Source organism: Pungitius pungitius, chromosome 2 (genome assembly GCF_949316345.1).
Source record: "Pungitius pungitius chromosome 2, fPunPun2.1, whole genome shotgun sequence".
Classification (NCBI taxonomy): domain Eukaryota; kingdom Metazoa; phylum Chordata; class Actinopteri; order Perciformes; family Gasterosteidae; genus Pungitius; species Pungitius pungitius.
Genome location: NC_084901.1, coordinates 13,209,978 through 13,234,289, shown reverse-complemented (window position 1 = coordinate 13,234,289; position 24,312 = coordinate 13,209,978). Strand labels below are relative to the sequence as shown.

The 24,312-nt window shown below is 44.9% G+C and overlaps 1 protein-coding gene across 2 annotated transcripts; it reads right to left on the bottom strand.

Moving 5' to 3' along the window:
- Window positions 1-368: 368 nt before the first annotated feature.
- arap3 (ArfGAP with RhoGAP domain, ankyrin repeat and PH domain 3) lies at window positions 369-23,633 on the bottom strand. Of its 2 annotated transcripts, XM_037462347.2 has the most exons (37): window positions 23,561-23,633; window positions 22,928-23,069; window positions 17,981-18,143; window positions 16,909-17,784; window positions 16,698-16,738; window positions 16,520-16,602; window positions 15,189-15,232; window positions 14,583-14,822; window positions 14,082-14,213; window positions 13,888-13,957; window positions 13,071-13,191; window positions 11,701-11,885; window positions 11,511-11,617; window positions 10,276-10,475; window positions 9,999-10,084; window positions 9,683-9,865; window positions 9,317-9,446; window positions 8,934-9,038; window positions 8,383-8,539; window positions 8,198-8,300; window positions 7,771-7,969; window positions 7,634-7,697; window positions 7,390-7,553; window positions 6,598-6,810; window positions 6,357-6,462; window positions 6,121-6,268; window positions 5,605-5,673; window positions 5,018-5,092; window positions 4,783-4,900; window positions 4,256-4,384; window positions 2,969-3,105; window positions 2,802-2,884; window positions 2,671-2,706; window positions 2,423-2,486; window positions 2,181-2,318; window positions 1,949-1,987; window positions 369-1,289 (listed from the first exon to the last, which is right to left on the bottom strand). In XM_037462347.2, exons 3-37 carry the CDS (start codon window positions 18,052-18,054, stop codon window positions 870-872), a joined length of 5,139 nt encoding a protein of 1,712 aa, XP_037318244.2. In that variant the 5' UTR covers window positions 18,055-18,143; window positions 22,928-23,069; window positions 23,561-23,633; the 3' UTR covers window positions 369-869. The 2 variants fall into 2 exon arrangements, with proteins under 2 accessions (XP_037318244.2, XP_037318246.2); XM_037462349.2 differs by lacking the exon at window positions 14,082-14,213 and having other exon boundaries at window positions 23,561-23,632.
- Window positions 23,634-24,312: the final 679 nt, after the last annotated feature.

The window sequence follows — 24,312 nt, the reverse complement described above, 5'->3', positions numbered from 1 at the left end:
CAAGAACATAATGACCTTACTTCTATTCCTAAAAACCTTTCCTTGACCTTAATTGAAGATGGTTAGGACAGTTCATGAGGAGTTAGGAAAGGACACTGCTGCGTAGTTCTGATGGACTCATGCTAGTGACGTGAGTCTGCAGCAGCTAGACTAGACGGGATTATCTCCTTTCCTTTGGTAAAGGATGCTCCAGTGGTTCTTATGCTAAAGGAGCTACGTAAGGAAGCATTGAAGCTCCTTTCCTTAGCACGAGAGAACAGCTGTTATCATGGCGCCACTTCCACTACTTCACTTCCTTTCACTCAGTGAGGAACCTTCCTGATTCCAGAGTTTGTCTTTCAACATGATGTTCAATGTTAAACAACATCCACAGGAAGAGGTTTTTATTAAGATAAAAAAAACATCATGTGATTAGTATAATTAACGTTGACTTTCATGAGTTATTAATTAACAAAAATGTTTAAAACTGTTTACAGGATGTGCTATATTATAATTACATTTTTGACTGCTCTATATTCAAATTACTAGAGTGCAGATTGTAGTTAATATTCCACATATTCAACATTTTATACCTAGAGGAAGTGATAGAATATGAAGAAGACGATTTATGTTGAAGAGAAGACGACACTTGTTATAAAGAGAATACATGAAAATGAAATATGTATTATACCAAAATATAAAATATGAAATAATATAACATGAGATAATAAACACCACGGCTCCCTTCAGGCTTCCAGCCAGATACCAGCAGCGATGTCCTCCGGTCACGTGACCTCTCAGCCAAGGAATCCGATGCATCCTAAATAGGATGTGAGATCTTCTCCTGGTGTGTGATGTATTAACGAGGTTATTGATCAGGGAAACGTTAGTCAGACGTCATACAGCGGCTCCTCCTCCTCCTCCTCCTTCCTGGTGAAAGCAGAGGACAGCTCCTGCAGCAGGAGCTCCTGTGATGGTGTACAGACTCCCTGCAGCTGCTCATTCCTCCTCCCAGCTGCAGAGCTGCAGTCGGCTCCTCTTCCTCCTCTGCTCTGCTTCAGAGAGTCCACCAGGGCGCCGGCGGTCTGAGCCACCTCGGGGACGAACACGCGGCCCGAGTGTCCTGTCTCCATGGGAACCAGCCGGAGGTCCGGGACCTCCTGGGTCTCCGCGGTGCTGCTGGACAGGAAACTGGTCTCCAAAGATTTGAGAACCTGAAGGCCGAAGTCCCCGACCTCCTCGTAGAGCGGCTCGGGGAGACCAGGAGACTCGGAGCGCTCCTCGAAGGAGTCCTGCTGCACCTTCATGGGCTGGAGGTCAGCACAGACATGTAGAGTATGTACACAGCTGGGCACACATGTATGTACATGTATTCATATATTAGGAATAGAAAGTAATCTTTCAGCACAAAATTGTTGTAGCCACAAAAACGCATTCCAGTAGCCTAGAAAATAGTCCCCGTACGGTTGCATAGAAACAGACAAACAACATTGGGTGCATGACGTGTGTAGGCCGAGGAGTTGGGTGAAAACACATCATCACACAATCTCATTCATTCACATCGCTTATGACGTCCACCTGAATTGAATGGGTTAAATGGGTTGTGAAAGCTTGCATTGCCCAAAACCGCCATCTGCAGCGTGCTTTTATCGCCACAGAGATAAAAGCTGAAATGACAACTAACAGTTACGCAAAAACTCAAACTTAATTTGAGTGGGCAGTGATATGGAACGCTTAGGTTACGTAAACAGGTACTGTACATTATGGCTCAATACAGTACACCCTGTGACTCCTTCTCAACCAATCAGAAGGCTGGATTTCATCTACCCGTGTTATAAATATATGTATGCATATACATATATGAATATACGTAAACAGGGAGATTATAAGGCGTCAAGTCCTTCTCGTCCTTAAGAAAGTACTCAAGAAGTATCAACTGAAAGTATAACATAAAAGTACAAATACTCACAAAGTACATGGAGAGAGTCCTTCTGTCGTGTAACTTTCTCTGCAGAAAGAAGGAAGTATAAATTCTGTATGTGACTTTCAGAGAATTTCAATATCTAACAAAATAATGATTGAACTTATCTGAGACATTTGAAACATTTATCATCAGATTGAAAAGCAGAGACTATTTAAACTTTTACGATGATTAACCTGCTAGACTCATAAAGTGATAAAGTAAAAGCAGCTTATCTGACCAGCGTCTGATTGGCCGACAGCATGCTGCTGTTGCTCTCGTCTCCTCTGATGGGGACGAGCGGCATCGTGCCGAACTTGTGCTTGGAGATGTCCGAGGACAAGTGACGTCTCAAGACCGCAGGACCCGGGTCATCGTTCTGAAAGACAAAGAGACATCAGGAAACGTAAGGATGGGTTTTAAAGAGACAGCAGGAAACAGGACGACGCCGTCCCTTTATCAGCTCCTCACAGTTATTCTGACCTGGGCCTTGAGGAAGCTGGTGATCCAGTCCCACATTTCATCCTCACAGCTGCAGCAGAGAAACCTGAGAGACACAAACGTTATTGAAGGAGGTAATGAAGAGGGTGATCAGTGAAACAGTGATGACATCAGAGGGTTGATCAATGAAACAGTGATGACATCAGAGGGTTGATCAATGAAACAGTGAGGAAATCAGAGGGTTAATCAATGAAAGTGATGACATCAGACGGTTGATCCATGATACTCACAGCTGGTGTTTGTGTGACATCACTGTAAATCCCCACCTGCAGACAATATAAATTTAAATATGGACTAGCGTTTGATGGGTTTGAACTTTGTCTCTTATTGTCTTTGATTGTCTCTCAGCGTCCCCACGAACCTGGTCGGAGCCTTGAGTTTCCTGCGGATGCCGATGTAGATCTTCATGGACTTCAGAGACCACTCCTTCTCTGGCTTAATGCTCTGAAGAAGAACACAGACGAGTGAGGGGACGGGACATAGAGGTTCTGCTGGTGTCCACAGAGGTCATGTCTCACTGAACCTTACCTTCTTGTCCTTGAGCAGCAGCAGCTTGTGGTTTATGATCTGGAACGTCCTTTCCTGGAACTTGTTGCCCTGAAGGAGCTTTGGAGGTTCTTCTCGACACCTCAGGAGACCGATCTTCATGATCTCACTCTTATAGGCTGGACTCGAAGAATGGGACAGACGAAGGACATGGGGGGACATGGGGAGAGAGTGACAGGGAGGCCGAGTCAATCTCAGGTCTCACTGAATAGAACTGAATAGAACTCAATAGAAGTTTATACTTATTCAACGATGATCTGTGCATTTATTCATCATTTAATCCTCTTAGAGTATTATGTGTGTAAAGTGTGTACTATGTACCATAGTGTGTAGTAAAGTCTGTACTATGTACCATAGTGTGTGGTAAAATGTATACTACGTAGAATGGTGTGTAATATAGTATATAGTGTGCGGTATAGTATAGTTTGTACTGTAGTATATAGTTTAGCATAGTGTGTACTGTAGTATATAGTATAGTACAGTATAGTTTGTATTGTAGTATGTAGTATAGTGTGTTCTGTGGCATATAGTGTAGTATAGTGTGTACACTGTAGTGTATAGTATAGTGTGTACTGTAGTATATAGTATAGTAATGTGTGTACTGTAGTATATAGTGTGTATACTGTAGTATATAGTATAGTATACTGTGGTGTATAGTGTAGTATAGTGTGTACACTGTAGTGTATAGTATAGTGTGTACTGTAGTATACAGTGTAGTATAGTGTGTACTGTAGTATGTAGTGTAGTATAGTGTGTACTGTAGTACATAGTATAGTTTGTACTGTAGTATGTAGTGTAGTATAGTGTGTACTGTAGTACATAGTATAGTAAAGTTTGTGCTGTAGTATGTAGTATAGTGTGTACAGTAATATATAGTATATATAGTTTGAACTGTAGTATATCGTATATGGTGTACTGTAGTATATAGTATAGTATAGTATATGGTGTACTGTAGTATATAGTATAGTTTGTACTGTAGTATATAGTATATACAGTTTGAACTGTAGTATATAGTATATGATGTACTGTGGTATATAGTATAGTAGTTTCTACTGTAGTATATAGTATATATAGTTTGAACTGTAGTATATAGTATAGTATAGTTTGTACTGTAGTATATAGTATATATAGTGTGAACTGTAGTATATAGTATATATAGTTTGAACTGTAGTATATAGTATAGTATAGTTTGTACTGTAGTATATAGTATATATAGTGTGAACTGTAGTATATAGTAGTATAGTATAGCATGAGGTCATCAGGACCTACAGGTGAGCAGGGTGATTCCGTCTCCTTTAGGAACTCTCTTTACCACCAGGTAGGCGGAGCTCGGGTCGGCCATCTTGCACCACTGCAGCGCCTGCTCCAGGACTCTCTCTTTGGGGTATAATGGACGCTCTGACACAAAAACACGACACACGACGTGAGCAACAACAACATGTTGAGATGCTCTCCTCAGCTGGATGTCCCAGGCTCCCTAAACTACTTCAATGCTCTCTTTCCTATCTCCTCCTTGAAGACACGTCCTTCACCAGAAAAAGGACACACCACAGTCTCATGAATCGGTGGTGGAAACACTCACACCCTGTTTGTCAATAGATAGTATGTCACCTGAGAACATTAAAGATTTAATGAGAAAACTAATAGCTTAAAGCTCTTAGACATAAACGTGACCCAACAGGAAGCACCTGTTCACCATGGAGCCGATCATTAAAGAGACCAAGTCCTATCTATAGCCTCTGTTATCCGTCTCCAGGGCCCCCCAAGGGTCAGAGAGCGGTGTCTCGCTGTCTCACCCAGCTGTCCGTCTTCCATTGCTTCAAACGTCATCCACAAGTCTTTGTCCCCGGCCGGGACGTTCCTCATGAACAGAACCTGATTGGTCAGCTCCTCTGCACTCATGGTGGGAGACACCTGCAGGTCACAGGCCCACGCTATTAATACATGATCACTATGAATTGTTCCTACTTTAATAATCAATATCACTCATGAGTCATGCACCAATACTTTGATAATCAATACGAGATGTACTTTGAGAGTGATGCAGCAGTCTGGTGTCTTCGTCTCCAGATAGACCTCAATGATCAGGTCACCAGCCTGAGAAAGCTGCACACAGATATTCACTAATTAGCTATTAAAAACGAATCAATAGACCTCAATGGTCAGGTCACCAGCCTGAGAAAGATGCAGATTTTAAGTATTTATAGTAAACATACTAATAACTAAGCGATGACTAACTAACTGATAACTTACTAATAGCTTCATCAATCACTTATAAACATAGAAATAAGTAATCAATAACTTATGATAAAACTATTAGTACAGTAATACTCAATAGTCACTAGCTTATTAGTGACTTATTACAACACTCTTGACAAACTTCCTACAGACTCATAACCTTACAAGTTTATTATTAATATTATATTCATTACACATTCATGTTATTAAAGTAGTTATTAAGTTATTAATGAAGGTCCAGAGGAATTTCGATCCATATTTTGCTGCTTTAAAATAACAGATTAGTTATTATTGTTGTTTTTATGAATTCATTTAATTAGTCATTAATAACCAGGTGTACTTATTAATAACCAGGTGTAGTTATTGATAACCTAAAGTACCTGAGTGTCCTTCCAGGTGGTGATGAGGCTGATCTCCAGCTCGATCTGAGTCTGATGCTCCTCATCGATCTGAAACAACCGGTTAGTACTCATAAGTCGTAGTACTCACATCACAGGTTTACAAGCACTTGTAATCACAGGTACTAGTACTCACATCACAGGTTTACAAGCACTAGTACTCACAGGTGCTAGTACTCACATCACAGGTTCACAGGTGCTAGTACTCACAAGTAGTAGTACTCACATCATTACATTACATGTTATTTAGCTGACGCTTTTATCCAAAGCGACTTACATTGCATTATAACCCGTGCATTACATTTTAGCCTGGGGAGCAATTAGGGGTTAGGTGTCTTGCTCAGGGACACTTCGACATGGCACATGGTGCAGCCGGGATTCGAACCACCAACCTTGCGGCCCCCAGCGCACATCACAGGTTTACATGTACTAATACTCACATCACAGGTTCACAGGTACTAGTACTCACATCACAGGTTCACAGGTACTAGTACTCACATCAAAGAGGTACAGATAGTTGTCAATGAGGTCCTCGATAATCTTCACCTCGTGCTCCCCTTTCCCATCCGTCTGGAACAGACTGGGAGCAAACAGCAGCGACAGGTTCTTGGTGCACATCTGGTTCAGATCGGCACACTTCTGGACCCTGAGCAGAGGGGGGGGGGGGCAGACTTGGTTATGTAACCAGGAGTCAAAGGGGTCCGAAGCCCCAGCGTGTACCGGTGTGAGCTCACCTGTACAGGTGCCCGATGACGGCAGCCAGCGTGCTCCGGTTGACCCGAGGGAGACTCTGAATGATCTCCTTGTAGCGGTCCAGCCTCAGACTCTTCTGGGGTATTTCTGAGGAACCAAAACCATGTTACACCTCATTTCATTCTCCCACAGAACCCTGGAGAAGGTCTTGCAGGACAGAGATAATAACTGATCTGAGACCTGCTCAGCGAGGAACGACCCTGAACCCTAAAGAGAACTCACTGGCAGCCCCCTGCCACAGCGAGTGGAGGTCGGCCATGAAGACGGGGTCCTCCACTTCCCTGAAGAACCTCTTAAGGACGTCCGTCACATCCTCGATGAAGTGGTCTCCAATTCTCAGCTTCACATTTCGGGCGTCTTTACGAAACTCCTCCATCAGGAGCTTGATTCTTGAGTTGGCCCCGTTCTTCCTGTAGATCCCCTCGTGGCCAAGACCTGCAGGGTAGGAGGGTCAAGAACCTGCTGAGAACCTGAACTGGGTCAGGTTCTTTACCTCGAGAGCTCAGGGGTCAAGAACCTTAACCTGAAGAGGTCCGGGATCCAACAGGAGCCATCATTTCACATGTAAGATTTATATTGAAAAAGGAGGGAGGAGGCAGGAAGGGGGAGGCAGGAGGTGGGGAGGGAGGAGGAGAGGAGGCAGGAGGGGGGGAGCCAGAAGGCGGGGAGGCAGGAGGGGAAGAGGCAGGAGGCTGCAGGAGGGAGGAGGGGAGGAGGCAAGGGGGGGGGAGGCAGGAGGTGGGGAGGCAGGCTGTGAGGAGGCAGGAGGGGGAAGGAGGGAGGAGGGGAGGAGGCAGGAGGGGGGGAGGCAGCAGGGTAGACGCTATGACTCACACTGATGACCACTCCCTGTATGAACTTTACAATAAAAGCCTTTGGATGTGAAACCAAAATAACCTTCAGACTCTTCTCTATAGGAGTTCAGCTAAGAGTCTAGAAGGGATCAGATGGAGCGTTGATGAAGACCCAAACTAGGAGCCTCGGAGGCGGTTTCTGATGGTTCTGGTACCTCACCGTACTGTGTGATGAAGGACAGGCAGCTGTCTACGATGATGGGGATGTCGTTCCTGCTTAGCTGCTGCTCCCGCAGAGCGTTGCCTTTGCCTCCGGCCGCCCGCTGGATGTCCGAGTACCAGAGAGAGAAGTCCATGCGGCCCACGCCCTGCAGATGCAGAGTCCTGGTGGAGAGAGGAACTAGAATGTGAGCATCTGGATCAGAGGATCTGATGTTCTCCAGCAGAGAAACGCTTTATCTCACCTTCCCTTTTCTACTAGGACCAAGATGTCCTTCTTTTCATGGTTCTCAGTCTCGAAGGTGACACCTTCAATGCAAAAAGAGACACGTTTTAATCTGAGCCACGGACCCAGTGCTGGTGGACCAGGACCAGGACTCACTGAGTTCCTGCAGGCGGTTCAGGTTGATGATGTCCTCCGCTGCCCCGTCGGTTCGCGGGCAGATAAAGAGGTTTGACTTCTGCAGGACGAAGAAGGCCTCCTTCCACCGCTGTGGGTCCAGCATGGCTCGGTACCGCAGCAGGCCAACGCGCTCAAACTCCCGGGTCAGCAGGCAGTGACAGCTGAGGGGGGTGCAGGCCTGGGGGAGAGGAGTGAGGACATAAGACAGAAATCGAGTCATACCTCCTACCTACTACCCTCCTATATCCTACACCCTACCTCCTACCATCCTCCCTCCTTCTGCTCCTCCTCCTCCCGCCTTCCCTCCTCCCCGCTCCTCTTTCCGCTACCCTTCTCCCTCCTCTTGCTCTTCTTGATCCTTCCTTCCTCCCCCCTCCTGCTACTCCGTCCTTAGGAGGTGTCTCACCTTCCCGATGGATTGGGTCCAGCTGTGCAGAACGTTAGCCGTCTCCAAACCAAACAGGTAAAGTTTCTCTGAAGTAAGATACAGCTCGAAGGTGTAACGGAACCTGAGGGATAGAGGACGTGTCTTCGTAAGGATGTGAGACAAAACCGGCTTAGACCCCATGAAGGTGTCGGGGGGGGACAAACCTGTCAATGAAGCCGTTGCTGTTGTTGGAGGAATCGGGGCGACTGACCCCTAGACACACAATGTCCTTCACGCTGATCTGAAGGCAAGGATCGGAGGAGCGGTCCGACTCGTAGAGCACCATTGAGCGGTCCACGGTGCACCAGAACTTCTGGAAATCTGAGCACACACATCGGGTTCATTTTAATGGGGGGATTGGGGGGAACTGGAGGAACAAAGTCAGGTCAATCTAGTGGAACACCCTGAGGAACATCTACATCAGGGTTTCCCAATAGGTCGAACGGAAAACGTAGTGCTAATTAATATTAAATTAATAACAGACACATTTCATTTCATTCAAAAGCAACGCTGGCCGACTCCAATCAGAGGAAGTAATCTCAGTAAGGTGATGAGCAAGAATGTGTGCTCTGTCACTTAGTTAAAATCAGTACAAGCTCAGGGAAATCTAAATGAACAAACTGAGTCCAGATGAATACTAGAAGCGGATGTTTAGGAGAAAACCTCCGCTGATAACCCTTTTACCTTCCTACCCTCCCTCCTCCCCTCCTCCTACCTTCTCTGGTCTTCCTGGACAGCGTCCCCCTGTGGACCGAGGAGGACTTGTAGAGGTAACCCGAGTGAAGGACTGGCTGCATGATCTCATCGTACACGCTGAGGTCTGAAGGGTGAGAAACACATTGTACACCAATCCATACAAATCATGTCATCAAGTGTCTTCTGAGTTCCTGGAGCTGGTCCTGGTCCTGCTGCTGGTTCTGGTCCTAACTTGTGCTCCTCTATTTATTAACTCGGCTGTATAAAAGTCTGTGACTTTCTGAAATATTAATAAAAATAGAAAAATGAAAGAGCTCCTGAGCTCAGGGCAGGCCTGATGCAATGTATAGTAGAGACCAGTAGAGACCAGTAAAGACCAGTAGAAACCAGTAGACAGCGCACCTGATTCCAGCTGGTGATGATGTGGGTGGCAGCCATTGGAGGCATCTGAGAAATGAACTGACTCCGCCTCCGCGAAAATGTGGGTGACGGTTTTCAAAAGAGTTTGTTCAGAGACCGCAGAGCATAACACCTGGTGAGAGAGAGAGAGACGTGTACTGAGAGACAGACAGACAGACAGAGAGAGACATGTACTGAGAGACAGATAGACAGACAGAGAGAGACATGTACTGAGAGACAGACAGACAGAGACGTGTAATGAGAGACAGGCAGACAGAGAGAGACGTGTAATGAGAAACAGACAGACAGACAGACAGAAACCTGTAATGAGAGACAGACAGACAGAGAGACATGTACTGAGAGACAGACCTTGAGCAGCTCCTCCTGGCTGTTGAACCCAGGATGGGGAAGTCGGTACCTGCCCTCTCGGTACTTCTGGGAGATGAAGTCTCTCCTCTGGTCTGGAGAAGCGTCAGAGTCCAGATCCTCCGCCGCCGGCAGCCGGGCCGCCCAGAACTCGTTGGCCCGGTCGTTCCCGAGCATGATGAACAGCTGGTGTGAGAGAGACGACCCGGCCACTTGAGTAACTATGCTTCAGTGAGTTAAATAAGTAACCCTATTCTCTACTTTACATTTAGATCAGTGAGCACTATCATATCTGTGCTGCTCATGGAGGCCCCCTCACCTGTACGATCTCGTTGCTCCACACGCTGGTGTCCAGTTTCAGGCTCTGAACCTTCGAGACCATCGTCCCCAGACCTCTGTGCTGCCCTGCACACACACACACACACTCTTTCAGACGGAATGTCTTATTCTCCAGGATCTTCGATCAGATGGACTCTGGTGAATGAAAACAAAAACCTACCACGAGTTTGACAAAGAACATCAATGTCAACAATGAAACACGTTTCAGACGAGTCTGAAGAAAGCAGCACTGCAGGTCTCAGATCAGATGCGGGTACCTGCACAATTCTTGCAGATGACTACACAAAGGTTGATGGAGGCCCAGTCCGGGTTCGGGGCCCTGCAGTCAGCACACGTCCTGTTGGACCGATTGGACCAGATCTTCTCGGCCACCTCGTAGTCCGACAGCGTCTCCGCGATGGCCTCCTGCAGCGCCTCCATCCAATCACGCTTCTCCCGGTCTGACTCCGCTGTGAAACTAGAGGGCATTTCAAAATACAAAGTGTTTACATAAATGTAAATATGTTTTAACAATGACATAATGAGTGAATTAGGACTGAAGTGACTAATTTACTCATATGGATACTAGACAAGACTAAAGGAGACTAGAAGAAACAAGAGGAGACTACTAGAGACTAAGCAAGACTAAAGGAGACTAGAAGAAACAAGAGGAGACTACTAGAGACTAAGCAAGACTAAAGGAGACTAGAAGAAACAAGAGGAGACTACTAGAGACTAAGCAAGACTAAAGGAGACTGGGAGAGACAGGAGGAGACTACTAGAGACTAACCGAGACTAAAGGAGACTGGAAGAGACAGGAGGAGACTTCTAGAGACTAACCAAGACTAAAGGAGACTGGGAGAGACAGGAGGAGACTAACAGAGACTAAAGGAGACTGGAAGAGACAGGAGGAGACTTCTAGAGACTAACCAAGACTAAAGGAGACTGGGAGAGACAGGAGGAGACTACTAGAGACTAACCGAGACTAAAGGAGACTAGAAGAGACAGGAGGAGACTTCTAGAGACTAACCAAGACTAAAGGAGACTGGGAGAGACAGGAGGAGACTACTAGAGACTAACCGAGACTAAAGGAGACTAGAAGAGACAGGAGGAGACTACTAGAGACTAACCAAGACTAAAGGAGACTGGGAGAGACAGGAGGAGACTAACAGATAATAACAGAGACTAAAGGAGACTGGAAGAGACAGGAGGAGACTTCTAGAGACTAACCGAGACTAAAGGAGACTAGAAGAGACAGGAGGAGACTACTAGAGACTAAAGGAGACTAGGGGAAACAAGAGGAGACTACTAGAGACTAATATATCAATTTAAACTAAAGGAGTACAACAGAGACCAACAGAAAGCCCGTCGACGGATTATTTATCCTCCACACCATCAAGAAAGTTCTGCGAAATGTTTTCTAACACAAAACCTGTCCCTGGTCTACAGTATCTGGTCCACAGCTTCAGAAACTCAAACACCGTGGACCACCAGGGTTCCTGTGTGTTGTCACCTGAAGCTTTTGTATGGGGTGATTAGGTCGAAGCTCTTGTGCTTTCCGTCTCTGATGGTCGCTCCTCGAGCCTCAATCACCGTGATGCCGATTCCGTTACGGAAACACTGTAGACAAGAGTAGGAGACACTGAGCTGCTGCCGAGGAGGTTCTGGTCTTTCAAGAGATGAAGGATGTGATGATGTCTCACCTGCTCGCTCTTGTAGATCCAGATCTGCTCTGTGTTAATGGCGGCGTAAACCTTGGACTTAGTTCCTTTGAGCTCCAGAACTCCGTGTCTCTGACAGTGAGACCCGGGACCGAAGTGCCGCCGACCAAACACCAGCTGATCTCTAACGTGTTCCTGCAGGGTGCCGACCCACCGGCGCCTTAGCACTGAAATTACATTATCACCATCATCATTAGCACCATCATCATCACCTCTACCATCAGTACCATCATCATCATCACCACCATACGCATCATCATCCTCACTACCACCATTACCATCATCATCACCACCACCATTACCACCATCATCATCACCACTACAGTTATTACCATCATCATCACCACCATCATCATCACCACCATCATCATCACTACCACCATTACCATCATCATCACCACCATCATCATCATTACCATCATCACCACCATTACCACCATCATCGTCACCACCACCGTTATGTCTTCAGCCATCCTGGTGAATTTCTACCGCTGCGTGATCGAGAGCATCCTTATTAACTGTCACAGTCTGGAACGGCAGCTGCTCTGTCGCGGAGCGCAAGAGACTGACTGCAATGAGTGGTGAAAACCACATCACAAGGACTCCACTCCCAAGCATCGAGGAGGTCCAGAAGAAACGCTGTTTGCGTCGAGCCTGCAGCATCCTGAAGGACTCTTCTCACAGACTGTTCTCCCTCCTGCTCTCAGGCAGACGCTTCAGCAGCTTACGGTCGAGGACTATCCGTCTGAGGAACAGCTTTTTCCCCAGAGCTGTTACCCTTTTGAACTGTTCCCCCCTCTGAGCCCCATTACACCACTCTATCTCTCCATCTGTTTGCACTCTCAAGTCAATATGGACTGAATATTTGCAAAAGTTTAAAAACCCTAGATATATCTCCGCATTATTAACGTTAATTTCATTTGCAAACTGTTTTGCCTAATTTATTACCAAAGAGTGCCAGGTCACCCTCTGTAGCGCTTTATTTATTTTTAATCTGTAAATACTGTTATTTATGATTGACGTTCTGTTGCACTGGTTGGATGACAAACTGCATTTCGTTGTTCTGTACTTGTACAAGTGTAATGACAATACAGTTGAATCTAATCTAATCCAATCATTACCACCATCATCATCACCACCGCCATCATCACCATCATCATTACCACCAACATCATCACCACCACCACCACCATTATCACCATCATCATTACCACCATCATCACCAACACCATCATTACCATCATCATCACTACCATGCGCAATTGCGCATCATCATCATCATCATTACCATCATCATCACCACTATCATCATCACCACCATCATCATCATACGTTCCTCATCATCATTATACCTTCATTATCAGTCCTGAAAACAAAGATCCTGTGACTGGTCACTACTTCAAACTTGTTGTCCTTGGCTGGGCGGGCCATCTGGATGGCAGCCAATGGGATCACTCCTTTGGGGTAGATGTCCTGAGACAGATCAGGGGACAAGAAATGGTTCAAAGACAATCCAGACACTAAAGACCTTCATCTTCTGATCAGAGCTGAAACTGATAAAAATCTTCTGCCAACAAGTGCTTCTACTAAAGTATAATTAGAGGTACTTATTCTCTAAATCTCTGGAAATTGCCATTATTGTATTTTTTGCTGCTTTACATTTCTTATACATTAACTTGAAATCATTTAGATTATATGAAATCATTTAGAGCTCCCTCTTCATTAGTTGCATCAATAAACATATTTTAAAATAATATATCCTGCATGAGTACTAGTTTACTAGTAGCAGAACATTTATACACTGTGGTAGTAGTACATCATCTTTGTTCAGGTCTAATCTCAGTAACAGTATTTGTCTGCAATACAACTGGGTTTACATCAAGTTTGTTGGATTTGCTTTCCTTTATTTTAAAATTCTTATCAAACCGATAACAGGTGAAGAATGACTGTTACATCAGGAGAAAATATGAAGATCTAACTATGTAATGCAAAAATGTAATGCATAGGTTATAATGCAATGTAAGTCGCTTTGGATAAAAGCGTCAGCTAAATAATATGTAATGTAATGTAATAATATAGAAATACTGAGAAATTATGATTCAAATGACTTTATGGGTCTATTTGAAGTCCACATATGATTTCTCTTTTAACTCTAGAGGTACTTTTTACCTTCTCACTGCCAAAGTACATCAAGTTTTTTCCATCAAACTTCACGTAGCGCTTCTGGAAAACATAGTTCCTGAAAGATGAAACAGATGTCACATTCAGAGCCTCTTACAGAGCAGAAACACAAAGATAGAAAAAATCAAGACACAAAGAAACTCCAAGAAATGTGAAGAATGGAAAAGAAGACAAACACACACCGAGCGGAGGACGATGAAGAAGACAAGGAAAAGAAGAAGACGAGGCAGAGGCCACTCCTTAGGAGGAAGAAGATACAAGGAGGAGCAGAGAGGAGGAGCTGCAGCACTGGAGCCAGCACTGACCTCTGACCCCTGACAAACACACACATCAACACACACAGAACAGGAAGCAGTGTTCGTCTCTGATGGCTTCTGATTGCACCACTATGATTGGCAGGGTAAGGCCATGGGTGGAGCTCTAACATCTGTTTAGACGCCATATTCATACACATATACATCTGTGTACACAACCGGCATGAGGATACTTAACATGCTAACATGAGGATACTTTATTCACCCAGGCACCCCAAAACCTCCTGAAGAACACCTGGAAACCGGGAAACTCCTTAAGAACCTGACAACCTCCTGAAGAACATCTTCTGTCTGATCTAACCCGTTGTATAAATCAGATCCACTTCAGTGGTCTGTCTCTGCGTTACCGACTGCATGAATCAAACGCACCCCTGTGGAGACAGCTTGTCCAGCCAGCCGCTGATGATGGGCGGGGCTCTCTCTGTCAGCGAGGCGTAGCTTGCATAGGGGGAGATGGTGAGGTCTTCGTCTGCCTCGGGGGAGAAGCTGTTGGCGGGCAGGGAGAGGTATCGGGCAGGATGAGGAGGGTCTCCCACCGTGCTGTAACCCTGAGAGTCTCCGGAGTGGAGAGCCTGGGACAGACGCTTGGTCCAGGAGAACTTCTGGGGCCTGGAGGAGAAACATCTGCTTCATATTTCTTGTAAAACAATTGACTCACTTCACTCACTCTGAATTCAATCCTCACATGCTACCTTTAGCATCTTCATTAACTTTGAAGATTCAACACAAGCTTTATTTTAAGATGTCTGAATCTAAAGAGAAGTTCTACAGAATAAAAGTGGGACAGGTACTGACACAACTGTATATATCTGTCTGCCCTGTAATATTTGAATCTTTTAAACGCAAAGAAAACGTCTCATTGATATATAAGAATGATAATAAGAATGATTACTTTAGCTTTGTTTGACTATATCCTTTTATTTGTAAATATTGTTAATCAATTAGCATACAAAGATAATTTTGCTGGTGCCTCACCCATGATCCTCTGCTAGTTTGTCCTCCAGTCGGCTACTTTCACTCTGCAGAACAAAGAGAACATTTCTGTCATCACTACATTATAGCTGTCAGACTCTAGGCCCCCCAGGGGTCCGGTGCGGCCCGCCCAATGACTTACTGTGTGAATTACCGAAAGACAAAGGTTGCATTTCTATAAAAGTAGCTGCTATTTATAATTGGTCCATTGAGGGCATGCGGCCGCCCGCCAGAGCTAACGCATAACTTGGTAATGCTAATTACCGATCTTCATCCTTATCGCTGCTGCTCGTTATCAATATTATTTGGGCGAACTGCTTGGAGGGGCGGGGGGTCTTATACAAGACAGCCCTAAAGAGCAGTCAACCTCTGGTTAAATCCATCAATGCATGACACAAGACTCTATGCACAGACCAGGAAACCTTCTCTGGAGAGCCAAACATGGACACAGAAGTTACCACACTGTGATTCCAAAAAAGACAATCCAAGTCAATACAAAAAACTCACATCGCAAAGGAGGTTAAGGACTGTATCAAGAGATAAAAAGAGGCATTTAAGAACAATGACCACCTAAGCCTAAAAACTGTACAAAAGAGGCTGAAAGAAGCTTGGAACCACCATAGAGAGGCAATAAAGGAAAACCTCCAAAAACATGGAACTCCATGAAAACAGCCACCAATATGAAACCCACAAAAATGCTTCCATCATCCATATCTGATTCCTTGACCCCCCAGGGCTCATCAGTACACCAGTCCTGCTCCTTATGTACAGTGATGAATGTAAATTCAGTCCTGCAAACAATCACATGACAAAGTCCTGATGTCTGATCAGACACAGCTGCAAACACTACATTCAGAACTTTGTCCAGTGGTGTGACAAAAACTTCCTTATCCTCAATGTCAGAAAAACAGAGGAGATGGTATTCAACCCCAAATCCATCAGAGACCACTCACCAGTGGTTATCCATGAGCAGAACAGAACACACATAGAGTCCTGACATAGAGTCCATAGCTACATGTTCCAGGCACCATCGGTCCTAAAATGGTCCGTTTGCACTCGTCCCCCTTCTGTTTGACACATCACAGTTTGCTTTACTTCCAATGCAAAAAGCTGTCTCCATCTTCAGCAGGGGTCAGGGGTCAACACACACCGAAAGGAAACAACGCTGCGCTAAGAGATTTTAGCGCAGTAACCTACGCCCTTTTTATCTTATAGATTAACGCGTTATTAAAACTAATATCAATGTATCTTTTTTCTAATTGTTTTTCCATCAATCTTTATATTCATTTTTCTTAATGTATCTTAATGTATCTTTATATATATTAATGTCCCACCTCACAGGGGAGTGGGTGTCTCCTGCTCTGGAACACCGTCTCACAGTAAGGGCTGATCTCCTCCTCCTGATAGTGTGTTGAACCTGTTGATCAGAACACTCTTAGTGTGGTCATGGGGGATGAAGCATGGAGGATGAAGATGATAATGAAGATGATGTTTGGTCACATCTGTACTCACCTGGAGCTGATTCGGAAGAGGTGTTACTCAAAGTGCTGCCGCTGAAAACACACAAACCATAACTAAGACTTAAGCGGTGTTTCCCCTACCATTATAACAGGGGGGCACCCCTCTGACCAAAAGAGGAGATCTAGAGATTACATCCTGTTATAGGAATATTAAAGTTGTTGTTTGTGGACCCTGGTCTAGTAACAGGTACAGGGGGACCTACCTGCTCCTTTCAGGGTTCTTCTCAGGTGTTTGTCTCAGTGGAGTGGGAGGAGCAGAACCAGGTGAAGTACCCCAGTAGATTTCATTGGAGACCATCTCCAGGCCACCACCTCGGGGTGAACCGGGGGATCCAGTGAGCTGGCTGTTGTCAAGACTACTGGGACAGGAAGTCACGGGATGTATCTGAATCTGCTCAATCCGTACAGGTGAAGATGAGGAGGATGAGGAAGGGGAGCCCTGGAACTTAGCGGAGGAGACCCCGCGGTTCAGTCTTGGAGGAACAGGGGGCAACGACCCTCTGGCGTCTGACAGCGACAAGCTGCGACCCGGCCTCCTCCTCTCCGTCTGACTCGCAGTCGACTTGAGGGTCAAGCTGTGGTCGGATGTGGGCGTGTCAACAGAGGTCATACCCTCTGACACACAAAAACAGATGGAGTCCTGGGAAAGCCTTCTGGAGGGCGGTGTGGTGTCTGTCGCTGCACAGAAGTGGACGGGTGCGGTCCTCCGGCGGTTAAAGACGGTTCTAGGTTTGGGAACCGGCTTCACCGAAGGCCGGCCACCCTCGCAGCCGGTCAGCATGTCAGCCAGGTTTGGAGCCGAGCAGTTCCTGAACGCCTCAAAGTTCACAGGTCCTGACGACCGACAGTGAGCTCGCTGTGAGGAGGACACGTCGGACACAGACTGACAGCGGTCCCGTGGGAGATGAGCTTTCTGGTTGGCTCTCTGGCTCTCCATCCGCTGAAGGTGACGGACCAATCGTAGGATTCTCTTCCTGTGTCCAGTGGCAGTTATTCCCAGACTGACAAAGGCATCGTTGTCCAGGTGTGTGAAGTCTTGAGCTGAGAGGAGACCGGCTCCATGGAAGGTGTCCAGGTACCTAGAGTCAAAGACAAAAAACTGAACTTCAAGAGGCAAAGCTCTGCTTGAACTCATTGTAATGACAGTAAATGTTGGATTATAAGTGCTACACCGTAGCCCACCCGGCCTATGCTGAATGCTTCATGCTAACCACTTAGCCCTCCCTGCCTAGTGATAGCTGGTTGGATCAGGGACATTTTGTGTGCTAATTGAACCTCTCCAGATGAATGGCAGCCAGAAGCGTCTCAACCGCGGTGTTTCCATCTAACAAGGCCATGATGACCAACATGGGGTCCGGATCTGACTCGGTGTCCTCCACTTCCAAGAAGCCCGGCGGCCATCACTGACCTACTGTAGCAAAAGACAGCAGCGGTCCATCTGCAGGAGACAAAGAAAAAGATTGTAGCTACATCAATTCTGCTCAGTGTTCAGTCACATAGAAACAGGATTCACATCTTGTAAGGAGATGGGCCCAGCTTATTACTAAATAACTAAAACAATTATTCAGCTGTCAGCTAATTGATTAATTGGCGAATGAATAAATCTCTGGTCTGTACTGGAGCTGAACATCATCGACATCGACACAATCTGAGATGAGAGACAGCATCACCTTGACCTTTGAGCCCCTAGAGGTCACAACCTGCTCCCAGGCAACTAAAGCCACATAGCCAGAACAAAGCGTCATGTCAGCAGGCCGACACAGTGGGGGGATTGTTTTTCAGTGGCTGGGGCAGCATGACCCTTGACCTCTGCACAGACAGACATGGGGGGGCATTACGTGACAAACACACATGCTCTTCGTTTGGACTTTAAGTGATGATAATGATAATAATCTAATCATATCCGTTCAGTCGGAGGTAAGCACCAGGAAACTTATATAACCCAGATCCACATGAATCTAGATCCACATGAACCCAGATCCACGTGCATCCAGATCCACATGCATCCAAATCCACATGAATCTAGATCCACATGAACCCAGATCCACATGCATCCAGATCCACATGAATCTAGATCCACATGAACCCAGCTCCACATGCATCGAGATCAACATGCATCCAGATCCACATGAACCCAGATCCACATGCATCCAGATCCACATGAACCCAGATCCACATGAACCCAGATCCATATGAATCCAGATACACATGAATCCAGATACAGATAAATCCAGATCCACATGAATCCAGATCCACATGAACCCAGATCCACATGAACCCAGATCCACATGAATCCAGATACAGATAAATCCAGATACAGATATATCCAGATCCACATGAATACACATACAGATGAACCTAGGTCCACATGAATCCAGATCCACATGAATACACATACAGATGAACCTAGGTCCACATGAATCCAGATCCACATGAATACACATACAGATGAACCTAGGTCCAGTACAAACAAACCGGAGACAGGTTCAGAAGTTCCTCAGTCTCTTCACACTGTTTTTATATTTCTGGTTTCTGGATTATATTTGTGACACACACACACACACACACACACACACTCATACACACACACTCACACGCACACACATGCACACACACACAATCAATCACACACACTCACACACAATCACACACAATGTAATGGGGAAAAAACAAACAAAGCAACACACTCACACTGAGGTCAGCAGCATGAGGACAAAGGAGGAGGAGGAAGTGACTCACAGCAGCTTCCTTCTGTCGACTTCAGCGTCTTCATCCCCTTCATCATCGCCCCTTCATCTTCATACCCTTAACCAGCATCTTCATCATCCACACTTTCATCTGCATTGTCTTCACCTCATCATCGTCAGGGTTGACATATTTCACTAAACTATTTTACTGTTATTGTTGTTATTTTATTATGATATGATCTACTTTGATCTGCTTTTTAGCTCAATAATAAAGTTGGTGTTATTGATTATAGCAAATAAGGATATATTAAATATATAAATGAATATATAAAAAATTTTATTGTATAAAATGTGTTTTTATGGGACATGAACACACCCTGGATTTCCTCTGGATTTCCAGCTTATCCGCAACACACACACCCTTCCTCTTCCTGTCAGCCTGTGCTTCTTCCTCCTCCTCCTCATCATCATCATCATCCTTCTCCTCCTCATTATCGTCCACCTCCTCCTCCTCATCATCATAATCATCCACCATCTCTTCTACCTTATCATCATCATCATTATCCTCCATATCATCCTCCTTCTCATCATCCTCATCATGATCATCATCCTCCTCCTCATTATCATCCTCCTGTTCTTCATCATCATCCTCACCACTATCATCAACTTCCTCCTGATCATCATCCTCCTGTTTTTCATCATCATCATCATCACTATCATCATCTTCCTCCTCCTTTTATCGTCCGCCTCTTCCTCCTCCTCATCATTTCATCATCATAATCATCCCCCTTCTCTTATCAGCACCATCATTGTCACCATCATCCTCACCTTCCTCATCTTCTTCTTTACCACCATCATCATCAGCCTCTTATTCCTCCTCCTCATCATTATCATCCTCCTCCTCATCACTTCCCTCTTCGTTATCATTATCCATCTCCTACTCTACTTCATCATCCTCATCCTCATCAACCTTCTCATCCTCATTATCATCCCACACTTCTTTATCATCATCATTCATATTATCTCCCTCCTCTTCTTTATTATAATTCTCCTCCTCTTCTGTATCATCATTACTTCTCCTACCCCTTCTCCAATCATCAGGTTCATCTAGCTGTACGGTATCTACGGCAAGCTAAGCTAACCAAAGTACTCTTTAACACACAGAATCAATGGGACACAAAGTCACAATCTGGGGAACTTTTTGGATGCCTCCATGCATTTTGGATTGGATGAAGGACTGCAAATCACAGCAAACAGCCTCCTGAAACAAAGATCTCTGTGAGCACAAGAGAGGGAGAGAGAGAGAGAGAGAATAACAATCAAGCCTCTATTGTGACCAACAGAGGGTTGCTTGTTAAAGAGCAGAACCACTGAGGCACACTGGGAACTCTGGGTAACAGTAAGACAAGCTAAGAACTCTGGGTAAGAGTGTTGTCATTCAAATATTTTTTCTTTTCACCTAAAAGCTTCCTTCGGGTGGGAGCCACCTCCAGGAACAGACAACTCTTCCATGATCAGAACTTCCCCTTAGGATCAGACCCTACCCAAAGATAAAAAATCTCCTTTAGGATCAGAACCTCCCCAAAGATCAGGACCTACTCCATAATCACAACCTCCGTTAGGATCAGATCCTACCAAAAGACCAGAACCTCCTTTAGAATCAGAGCCTCCTCAAGGACCAGAACCATCACCATCAGTCCCTCCCTTAGGATCAGAATCTCTCTTAGGATTAGAACCTCCTCCAGACTCAGAATCTCCCTTAGGATCAGAACCTACCCCAGAGTCAGAACCTCCCTTAGGATCAGAACCTCCTCCAGAATCAGCATCTCCGTTAGGATCAGAACCTACTCCAGAGTCAGAACCTCCCTTAGGTTCAGAACCTCCTCCAGAATCAGAATCTCCCTTAGGATCAGAACCTCCTCCAGAATCAGAATCTCCCTTAGGATCAGAACCTACCCCAGAGTCAGAACCTCCCTTAGGATCAGAACCTCCTCCAGAATCAGAATCTCCGTTAGGATCAGAACCTACTCCAGAGTCAGAACCTCCCTTAGGTTCAGAACCTCCTCCAGAATCAGAATCTCCCTTAGGATCAGAACCTCCTCCAGAATCAGAATCTCCCTTAGGATCAGAACCTACTCCAGAGTCAGAACCTCCCTTAGGTTCAGAACCTCCTCCAGAATCAGAATCTCCCTTAGGATCAGAACCTCCTCCAGAATCAGAATCTCCCTTAGGATCAGAACCTACTCCAGAATCAGAATCTCCCTTAGGATCAGAACCTACTCCAGAATCAGAATCTCCCTTAGGACTGAACACTCCCAGAGGACCCAAAACTCCTCCAGGACAACGAAGGTGTTGTGGTACTATGCAGTTAGTACTATGAAGGTGTTCTGCTACTATGAAGGTATTCCTGGTACTATGGGGGTGTTCTGGTAGGTAGTCTAGTACTATTAAGGAAGTCTGGTAGTATAGATATATATTCTGGTACTATGAAGGTAGTCTACTACTATGCATGTAGTCTAGTACTATGAAGGTTGTCTGGTACTATGGAGGTATTTCAGTACTATGACTTCTGATACTATGGAGGTACTCCTGTACTATTAGGGTAGTCTGGTACTATGAAGGTAGTTTGTTACTATAGCTGCAGTCAAGTACCATGAAGCTATTCTGGTACTATGTATAAATTCCAGTACTATGAAGGTAGTCTACTACTATGCATGTACTCTACTACTTTGAAGGTGTTGTGGTACTATGAAGGTATTGTGGTACTATGAAAGTATTCTGGTACTACCAATGTTACAAAACGCATTAAGTTTACTGTGGACTTTCAGCTGTAACAGGAAGCCGAGTTTCCTCTTAACAGGATGGGAATGTTTCACTGAATGTCGCACCGAGTGTCTCACTCAATGTTTCACTGAATGTTTCACTTTATGTCTCCCTTAATGTCGCACTGAGTGTCTCACTGAATGTCTCACTTTATGTCTCCTTTAATGTTGCACTGAGTGTCTCACTGAATGTCTCACTTTATGTCTCCTTTAATGTCGCACTGAGTGTCTCACTGAATGTCTCACTTTATGTCTCCCTTAATGTCGCACTGAGTGTCTCACTGAATGTCTCGCTGTAGGTCTAACTAAATGTCTCACTTTATGTCTCCCTAAACATCTCACTGAATGTCTCAATGGATGTCTCACTACATGTCAAAATGAATGTCTCACTGTCCGTCTGTTTTCATGTTATTTTATTAAAACAATGTTAACACACATTATCTTTATTAGATGTTTTAGAAATGTTACCCGTATTGATTATCATGCATTTTATCAATTCATTCTCTCTCTGATTGATTGGCGTCTGTCCCACTTAGCGCCAAACCCTGTTTGCGTCATTCGGAAACTTCACCTAAATGCAACTCTAACCCATAAAAAAAGAGAGAGTCAGAACCAGGACTCTGTCCGAACTCTGGAGGACCGACAGCAGGACGAGCTGCTTCCTGCAGGTCTCAGACCGGCTCTTCAGTCCGAGACCAAAACACGAGTCTCACCTCTGATCCGGTCCGGTTTTTGGGTCTCCACCCTGCACCGATTTGTGGTTTCTGTCGTAGTCCGGCTTCTGGTCTCTGCAGGTCTCTGTCCCAGTACGTGACCCAGTGAGGTCCGGAGCCGCCCTCAGTCTCACTGGGAGCTCTGGGAGGAGAAATCTCTCTCTTCACTGACTCGTAACCGATGGGGCTTCCGTTTCAAAATAAAAGCTTGTTTTTGAACCAACTGCGTCCGCTTCATCGAATAAACATATCAATAATCATAATCATAAATCAATGTTCCGGTTACCACAATCATATCAGTAATGATCAATGCAGAGTAACAATATACCTGCACATCAACACATTTTCCTGAATCTGAAATAATGTATCGATTGAATAAAACTAATTCAAAAAGAATCCGTGAATAAATGAGTACACCTAAATCCTACCCTGAAAGGCAATAATATGAAAATATAAAGGAAAATACTTCGATTGAAAACATGTATTTACCCAGTGTTATGTCAATCAATTAAAAGTAAGATATCATATACATCTGCTCATTCTTCAGATTGACTTAAAAAAAAATGTACTTTACTGAGATCAATGATCACAGATAGTTGTAGTTATAATTAGTTACTATATAAATAATATTACTTTTCTTTGAAGTTCTGTGTTGTGATTCAGCTTCCTGTCATCCTGAGATGGACAAGCCTCAGAGTCCCAGACCTCCTGATTTCTCTGTAATCTTAGTCCTTATTGTCCTAGCAGAAGGTTTTCATCTCATTTTACTTCTTCTGACCCACGTGATGAACAGGAGGGGATCATCCTGTCACTCTGGTAACCATGGTGATATTATGGGCTGTCCACATGGACAGAGGAGCAGTACTAACACTGTTGTACCTGGGTGGAAAAGCACATTACGTCCTGTCCTCTGTGAGCAGAATAAGAAGCTGGACCGTTTCCCCCAAAGCAAACAACACAGACAGGAAACAGGAAACCGGAAGTGCCTGAGACAATACAGAGAGGATCCGGAGGCCAGTTGCATTTTACAGGCACCGAAGAAGAAGGAAGCAACAGTACGAGAAGCTTCCTCTTTACGCCCTCAGCAGCCGCCTCAACTCTAGATATATATATATATATATATATATATATATAAATAAAAAACCCATATTAAGAGAACCGACATGAGAACTACACATGAAGACACCTTTGTTTTATGGGACCTATTGTGTTTATACAATCAATAATCATATCACTCTAAACATGTCTGGTTTTGATTGCAGTGTAGCTAAAGAAGATGGCAGGTATAAACTCTTCCCACATTCTGTGAAGTTAGATTGTGGACACGCCCCCTGAACATACCTGTGTGTGAACCAATAGGAAAAAATCCTGAATTATCTCTTTTC

What these genes read in the sequence shown, in the direction of transcription:
- arap3 (XM_037462347.2), bottom strand. Translation starts at nt 18,054, where the DNA reads ATGTTGGTCATCATGGCCTTGTTAGATGGAAACACCGCGGTTGAGACG. An exon ending in GGACCCAATCCATCGGGAAG is followed by an intron (nt 7,970 to 8,197) that starts GTGAGACACCTC and finishes CCTCTCCCCCAG; the next exon opens with GCCTGCACCCCCCTCAGCTG. An exon ending in CGGAATCACCCTGCTCACCT is followed by an intron (nt 3,106 to 4,255) that starts GTAGGTCCTGAT and finishes CTTCGAGTCCAG; the next exon opens with CCTATAAGAGTGAGATCATG.